Here is an 8785-nt window from a genome sequence, read left to right as displayed (position 1 = left end):
CGTGTGCGTTAGCCTGCGGGGTCCCGGGGGCGGGCTGCGGGGCAGCGGGACGTCGCCGTGCAGGCGATGGCGACAGCGAGCGCTGGAGCGGGAATGTGAGAAATTTGTAACTTCCTCGAAATCCGGGAGCTGTTGGGGTGAAGGTGAGCAGCTTGGTTTCGTTCCCGAGCTAGGCGAAGTGCGGCGGAACTGGTGGTCTCGCTTGTGCGGTAGGTGGGTGCGGGTCCATTTTACTTCTCAGCGGTTCGCTGCCCGTCGCTGGGCGAGGGGCATGGCCGGGGCGTTACCGGCACCGCCGTGGCTCTCCGCTCTCTGAGTGGTTTGCAGCCGGTACGTAGCTCGTGTTTTGGAAGAGCTTAGCGAAGAACATCGCTGAGCTCCTGTCCTGAAAAACTAAAGCTTTGTAGGCACTGCTGTCTTGCAGGGATTCAGGTACCCCCGAGGAATTTAATTTGTGGAGGTTAATTAAACGGCAGTTGTAAAGTATTACGGCATAAGCTGTTATGACAGCTCGTCTTTTTTTAATATTTATGTGACTTTTCCTCCCCTAGCAGCTCTTGAAGGTGTAACTGTTATGCTCCGAGATGTGCAATAATTTTGCAGCATTGAATGTTCATGTCTTATTCCCCTTTACACTTAAGATGCGTTTTCGTGCTGGTACTGCATTTCGCTTCAACACCAGTTATTTGGCACTGAAGATTTCTGTGAATATCACTTGCTGCAGTATTCTTGTGCTTGTTTTTTTTTTAATAACTCCTTTGAAACATATATTAGGTGTGTTTATAGACTCATGCAGAATGAATCTGTATTTTTAAAGGCTGCTGTTATTCCATTTTGGATTCTTTTAATTTTAGTGTTGCTTCAGTCTGAGTGTCTAAATATAGTTCTGATTATTTTTATTTTTTTAGTCTTCAGAGCTGCACATCAGTCTCCTTAATGACTGTAATGTGAACTAATGATTAAAAAGGAAGGTGTATGTGGAGGAGCGTTTTCCTGAAGGCTTTAAGATATTTCACATTTCAGGGAAAAAAAATGTTACTAGCTTTTGGAAAGCATTTTGGAAAGTTCACTCTTAATATTGTCAAGGTAGTCTCCATGCATGGTATTTCTAATAACTTAAAGCTAGAAAACTGACCTAATTCTTAAAAGATATTTTGAGATACTAGTTTAGGTCATAAATTCAGCAGGTATTTGAGATGCTGTAGATCAGAAACTTGCATGTGTCAGTGAGAAGTACTGGTTGTTTTAAAAACCTTGACAATTCTGAAGCTGAAGAAGTAGTTGCTAGTTGGTTACATGATGATGATGATGACTTGTGTTATTTGCTTTCCAACCTTAATTTTCACCTCTGTAAATTACAGCATCACCATGTCTGACACGATTGCACCAACTTCTGTTAAGTATGTATAAACAACTGTTCTCTGAGTCCTTATAGCATCGAAACACCTTATTTTCTGCAGCACTGAAATATGTGAGGTCAACGTATGCTCTTACCTGTAGGAGTTTGTAAACTGTCCTTGAAGAATGGACATAAAAGATGGGCTGTAGTTCCTCTCGTGTAACATGAGGAATCAAGTGGTGGTGAACTGGGCATGCAATTTGGATATTGCTGAAGGCTCTTTCTCTTACTTGCCTTTTATATTCCGATATTTAAGTGGTTGCCTTTTCATTATCCAACAGCTTTATGATTCTCTAGACCACAGGCTTCAAAAGTGTTCTTTCTGGACTGTGAACTGTAGCTTGTATTTACATATTTCATTAACTTAAAATCCAGATATGTTCTGTTCTATCGTTTTTACCCTGTTGCCAATTATAGTACATAAAAGCCAGTAACTTTCTCCATGTTCGATGCATTAGCAATAACAACAATTTTAAATAGATCAGAATTTTCTTCTGTTTATGTAGTGAAACAGGGAGAGCAGTTAATGACTTCTGTTGAAGGCCACGTAAAAAAATGGGCAGTATATCTGGAATTGAAATTTAAGGTTCTCTCATTTAATCCTCAAGAAGAGGGGCAAAATGAGGCTGGGATTATTTGCTTTGTGTTTACTGAAGCCTGACTGCCCTCTTATGTAGAACTGGCTATGTTGCAAGTGGCTGGAATCAGCTGGCTGTAAGACCTCTTGAAAGTAGCTCATGCTACAACTTTTGATCTGTGCTATCCTTAGGCATCTACATTTGACTTTAACTGGACCTCGTGTGTAGGAAGGCTGAGGAAGCATGCCAAGAAACTTTGCAGAAATGCAAAGTTGATTTTTGGTGTTTATTGGGGGTTTTTGTGGTCTAAGCCATACTGTCTGAGGCACATAGTGACCTTTCCAGATACTATGGACACAGACTAAAGATGAAATTATTATGGATCTGTGTTCAGGATTAAAAGACAGCTGGCTTTTATTGGCAGTATTTGTTGTTTAGGCCCATTTTATTATGCAGGGTTTCCTTACCACAGCAAAGAGCCTGTGTTCTGTCATGTAATAAACATGAATGCAAATAGATCCAGTCCAATCCATGAATCTTGTCATATGCCAATTAGACTGGAGCTTATTTTGGGAGGTGGAGCAGAAGGGATGTTCTTGGATGCAGTAGAATCATGGAAAGTAAATGTGTGCCCAACTTCTCCAAGGTAAATTTGATAGAGACAAAAAAAGAGGAGTTACTTATTTCTTTCCCTTGGTTGAGTTTTCACTTTACTGGCTATCCTTTTCTACAAGTAGAAAGAATCAGCTGAATTGGACTTTGCCCCCACTGCTGCAGTGTAGTGGTTTGCTTTCCATAGCAATGATACTAAAGATTTTTAAAAATGCAAGGTAGTGGGTGGGTGTGTGAATAGCGAGGAGGCTTTTTCCTTTATACCAATGGCTGAATTTTCAATTCTCCTCTCAAATTGTAGTTAGAGGGGAGTGTGGAGGTAAGCCAAGGACTGATGAGAGTATATTGGTTAGTGCTTTCGTTTTTCTTCAGCTGTAATATTTCTAGAGGTCTATACTGGTGTTCAGTGTTCTCGTATTAAAAATCATATGTATGTCGTATTTAAAAGGATGGTCTGTGTGAAACCTGTTTTCTTCAAAACCTAGTTATTCAACAGCTTCTGGCCATCCATCTCTCTTTCCAGATTAGAAATCTGTGTTTTGCTTGTGACTCTGCAGCATGTGACTTCTCCCCCAGTCCCTGGCTCTCCTTAGCCTGTATTTCTGTTGCATGGGATTCTGAGTATCTTGTCTCCCATTTCCTGTGTGTCAGCTGCCTGTCTGGTAACACGAGAGTGGGACTCTCTGTTTCACCATACAGCAGTTGAGAAAAAGTTGACTTTCTGAGCTTTCTCGAAGGTTGTGTAATGTCCAGTGATATGTTGATTCATTATCAGGATCTTTGTGGAGAAGACAGAGGAAGTGATGAAAAGTATGCAAAGTTGATACTTTCTCTAAAGTAAGAGGAAAAAGAGTAATGTTTATAGCAAATAATAGGACTGTTTGCTGTGTCTTGCTTTCTGTTCCTGAATATGCAGGTACCTTCTGTAACTGGAATCACATTAAGGTGGGATTTTCAGCAGCTGGTTTTACTGGTGACTCAGTCCTAGTAGTAAGTCTTTCTAGGTGGGTGATTAGTATATAGGGGAATGCCTGTTCTATTCCAATGGGTGAGTATGGATCCTGGTGATTTTTCCAAGCATGCTTGCACGGAGACTGTCTTTTGAGTTTTTTGACTGTTCTTGTCTCTGCTTCCCTTGTATTGGTCAAAGAGTTGGAGTGAGTGTGGTAGCTGATTTGCACTGGCATTAGAAGTATTTAAGGCAATTTGGCTGCAGCTGGAGAGTACTCACCCAGCAGGTGAGTACACAGCTTCCTGATCTAGTTTTGAATGTTTCTGGCAGAGATCGACTCATCAGTACCCAGAACAAGGGGTTTTGGTTATACAACGGTATCATCTTCAGGCTATTATCATTTAAAAAAGAAAATAAAATGTTTCAATACAGAATAAAACAATGTGATTAAACTTCAGAAACCTTTTCTAATACAGCTTGAACCTAATTTACACAGAAAGGAGTAAAGGGGTTGCCTTTGTACCATGTTTGCCATGTACCACTAGACTCCATAATGTTTGCCTGTTGCATGTAGCTATTACAATAAAATACTCCGTGCAACCTCGTACGGCATGCAGAAAATTCTTCATTTGTGGGTATACTAGATCTATATATGTTCTCATAGTGTCAGGATTCTGTTATTGCCATGCTCTTACTTCACCAGAGGCAAAACTCAGCCTGAAATTTGACATTTTTGTGGCTTCCTGCAGGAAACTGTGAAAATACTGCTTGCTTTCTGACAGTCACCATGGAGAAAATGGACAGTGTAGCTTGTTGATAGGCTTGAAACTTTGCCAGGAGGCTGTGTGACTTCTGTTCTTCTTGAATGCATTTGTCTGTGCTGTCCTCTGTTCCAGGCCTAGGTATGGTAGCAACTTAAAAGTTTCTGGACAGCACGAGTCTTAGCGTTAACCTGTCTTGCACTCTCTACATGCTTTCACTAGTGCACAAGTATGATTTAAGGGGTTTCTCAAGTTCCTTCTCCTTTGTGCCTGCTACCAAAGTTGAGGCCAGGGGATACTTCTTCTTAGTGACAGGAGAAGCTATAATCGGGGACAGAGACTTCTCAATTGTGTTAAATTCACTCATATCTGGGCAGCCCTCAAGACACTGCAATTTGCACTTTTGAAGCTGTGGATGAAAATACATCTCTACTGTTTGTTCTCTGTTATTACTTCATGTAGCTACTACAGCATTAGTGCTTTTACCTGCTACTAAAACTACAGCTGTGTTCCTAAACTACAGCATGGCAAAAATTAAGGCAACTCTATCCCTATTTCTACCATCAGACCTATGGTTCAGTTATAAGAAGCTCTCAAGGGCTGATAGATTCATGGCAAATAGAAATTGAAAAAAATCTCTGATCCTCTGGAGCTTAGTGGTGTCCCGTTAATGCATTTCTTCCAAGTTTATCAGTTCAGCTTAGTGTTGGTGATCCAGGCACAACTTGGAGGAGATGCCTCAGGGAAAGAAAATAATCACAGCCGGTGGTCTCCCAGGCAGCTTAAAGAAATATGAACATTGCAGTTGCTGCTTCTCAGATGATTTATTCTTTTTCTCCTCAGTAAGATGAATAAATTCTTCCTGAATTAATCTGGTTGACACTTCCTCCTTTTGTTTTCTGTAGATCTTTCAACTTCAGATCTGGAATAAAGCTCAGTCTTCCAAGTGATATTCTTTGGACTACAGCTTTTAATCTGTACTGCTTCTGTACTGGTAGTCAAAATTAGGACACCAAGAATAAAAAATGGAAGGGGTGAGAGAAGCACAGCCTATATTGTGAGAATGTGTACAAGCACTTTAGAAACCTTTTTAATGAATGTCAGTTTGCAAGAGGAGAAAGAGGGTGAGTGATAATAGTCAGGGAACACCTAATCTGTTTTAAAGCTTTAGTTGTTTTTCTGTGATGAGCAGGAAGACAGATAAACACAGGCACTTACGCTCAGTTCCTGCCGCTGGACCTGAAGTCACTAAGTGCTTAGTAGAGTCTAAGCTTAGTGAAACACTTACTGAAAGTGGTGCCCTTTTAACTATTTTATTGGCCTCTTATGATGGAGAAGAGCATAGATCTTAAATTTTAGTGTGTGACAATGGATGAAGAACAGTCTTAATCCCATGCCAGTACAAAATTGTGAAAAATGGGAACTGTGCCTTGCTGTAATAAAGCTTTTAACAGTGGCTTGCCAAAGGAAAAGAGAAACTGATTTGAAACTCGAAGTCTATGTAACTGGCTTGGATGAGCCGTGTTACAATCAAATAAGGCAGGGGGGAAGCTTAACCCTCCTCAACCCTAAATTACCTAATCGGTGAATTAGGGAGCAATCAAATTAAGGTAAATGCAGATGTAACTAAAAACAGTTCTCTAAATATGTTGCAGGATGGATGATCTGTCACTTAGCTGTGATTACAGTGCTTTCAAACACTTCTTTTTGTTTAAAGTCACCAGATAGATCTTTGAAAATTGCTTAATTTTAAATGGCTACAGGACGAGTAATAACATGAAGTTTGAACCAGTGAGATGTTCTCAAAAGCCAGATCAAGAAAAATAGTTAACTGAGTGAGTGAGGCTAGTTGGGTACCAAGAACAAATCTTTTCACTGGATTCCAGGGGCTTTGGCCTTCGTGCCAACATAAATATGGGTGTCTCTCTAACAGCAGAATTGCATTAGATTAGTTTGTGCTTTTTGGAAATTTATGATATGAAATATACAGTCCACTTTTATACTTCCCTGTTTTAAGAAAATAGGGAGTTAAATGTTGAACTGGGCACTCCTTTTTCCTCTGGGTGTTTTGAAGAGAACTGAGGTCTCCTCTTATAAACACGAGAAAATTATTTTAGAAAGTTGGTCAGACACGCAGTGTTCTAAAAGCTAAACTGCATTCACTAAAGCACTTCAGATGGTCATGCAGGCCAGAACAGAGGTTTATAGCTATGTAGCATTAATTTTGGCTGTTGTTGGGCAGTGCTGAAGTTCCTGTTGTTTGCAGTGGAGTGCAGTAAACAATTGGCTTATGCTGGAGGCAGATGTGGAGACTACTGTCCCTCAGTGAGTGAAGAGGCATCTAGTTAATATTAAGCTCTGCCTTTATCCTCTCTCTTGTCCTGTGGCCTTCTCAAGTTCTGCAAGGAAGCTAACCGTTCTACTGAAAGGAATGGATGACCTTACTGTCCTGCTAAACACAAAGTATGCCAAGTATGGGGAAGAGGGGGGCAGAGAAGGTAAATATTCAGACAGACACACCATGCTACCTGTGTGCCTCTTTAAAATTCACATGAAAAATTATTTTTTCTCGTATTCTTTCATCTCTGATGTGATAATTAAGTACACTCAGCATGTTCAGGCAAATCTGAAATGCCCTCTGGTACAGACTCATGCAGCTGAAAACCTTTGTTTTTGAAATAAGCTGTTCTGAATTTGCATGTTGGTGGCTTTTCTCAGATGTCTGATACCAGGCTGTCATCTTTTTTTGTTCTTTCAGAGCATTGTCTGTAGTGTGCCCAAATCTGTTTCCAGTATGTCTACACAACTCGGTGATTTTTTTTGGGTGCACTTGTGTCCTTAGAGATTGTGAGTGATTTCAGTGAAACCACAAAGGACCACAACCATGAGACAGTTTGCAAAATCATAATGATGATGACTGTATATGTGCATAGTAAAGTGTATTTCCTGCAAGGAAAAGTTCTTGTCACACAGGTTTTAGCAGTGTGGGTTAAGTGTTCCTGTACTTAATTTTCCTTTTATGTTCACTTTAAGATTACATGATGGAATTCATGTTTTTTCAAGAAAAGCTGCGTATCTTGGATCAATACCGTTGATGATATCTTCTGATTGCAACACCTGAAGCAGGGTCCTGTAACAAATTTGTCAAAAGAACACATACAATGGATCTCAAAGAAAGCCGCCCAAGTGTTAGCATTCCCAGCTCTGATGAACATAGAGAGAAGAAAAAAAGATTCACTGTAAGTATGTAAGAGTGTAAGCACTGTAGGCAAATGCATAGGCTATTAGTGCCTAGAAGTGCTACTTTCTTTTATTTTTGCTAGTAAGCTTGGAATTATTTTCAACAGATTTATGGCAATCTGTTCACTTGCTCTTATGAGTACTGGCCATAGTCCAGTGTGAGAAGTTGTGAATGTTTTACAGTGTTTAACTGTGTTGCTTTCTGCAAAAAGAATTTGGCTTTACAAATTTCTGGTACTTTTAACCCCAAATAGCAGCATTTTCTCATCTAAAATATGTAAGTGCCCAAATGCAGGGATAACCTTTTGGTACCAAATTAGATTAAGATTTGGCATCCTATGTGATTTTTCATGAAAACATTTATTTTTTTTAAATGGCAGTTTTTTTCATAGATATCCTATTATACTTTTGTGTAAGACAAGAATGAAATTCTGGAAAGACCTTTTTTCTGTCTTCCTTTCTGTTTTCTGATTCTAATGCCTATGAGTTTTTTCCTATCCTTTTCTCATCTCCACTCCTTGTCATTCCCCTCCTTCTTTTTTTGGCTTCCCAATTTGACTTGCTTTCTGGAAGTCTTCCCATTCTCTGGGAAAACTCTTCGCATTGCATGCTGAAAAATAGTGGGGCATGGGTTTTTGATTTGCTTATATATATGCTGGGAAATAAAGACGGCATCATAATACTTCCTTTAAAAAGCTCAAACTATTTCATTGGTCTTGTGCAACTTCCTCTAAGCTTTTTTTTTTTTGGAGTGACTTAGTCACTCTTCAGATATGGAATGCAAACACCCTTGGACTGAATTGCTGCCTGAATCCAACAAAACAAAGATTTACTTCGTATATCTGTCTTTCCTCTTCACCTCCCTTCGTCAAAGAAGAATAATGCTGTTTGATTCTCCAAGTGTATCAAGATGTAATTTGGGAAAGGATTATGCTGGTGAAAGGAACAAGCAATAGAGGACTTTACTAATACTGGAAACTGCTGCATGCATGCAAGCTCAAATGAGCAGGAAAAACTTCATAAAAGTCTAAACTTGAGCAGAACAGATTTGTTTTATTGTGTCAGCGCTGGCAGTCTTGCTGTTAAAGTGTGTCAGTGTGTGTGCCAGTACTAGTGTTGTGATTTTCAGGTCATTTTACCTAAAGATCTGTGTGACAACCTTAGTAACTTAAAGGCACTTTGTTTGGGCGTGCCTTTAGAAAGCTGTATGAGCAAGGGTAGGACACTTCAGAAATTGGGGGTC

At 39.8% G+C, this 8785-nt stretch overlaps 1 protein-coding gene across 1 annotated transcript in view; it reads left to right on the top strand.

The window, feature by feature from the left end:
- Positions 1 to 7333: 7333 nt before the first annotated feature.
- LOC104625306 (serine/threonine-protein kinase Sgk3) overlaps positions 7334 to 8785 on the top strand; it is a gene marked incomplete at its 3' end in the record, with an annotated part of 24771 nt that continues 23319 nt past the window's right edge. Inside the window, exon 1 of the mRNA XM_010292901.1 lies at positions 7334 to 7541. Within this exon, the coding sequence (XP_010291203.1) occupies positions 7464 to 7541 (78 nt within the window). The remainder of the gene's footprint in view (positions 7542 to 8785) is intronic.

The sequence above is a fragment of the Phaethon lepturus genome, unplaced genomic scaffold (genome assembly GCF_000687285.1).
Source record: "Phaethon lepturus isolate BGI_N335 unplaced genomic scaffold, ASM68728v1 scaffold308, whole genome shotgun sequence".
Classification (NCBI taxonomy): domain Eukaryota; kingdom Metazoa; phylum Chordata; class Aves; order Phaethontiformes; family Phaethontidae; genus Phaethon; species Phaethon lepturus.
This window is presented reverse-complemented; position numbering and strand designations above follow the sequence as displayed.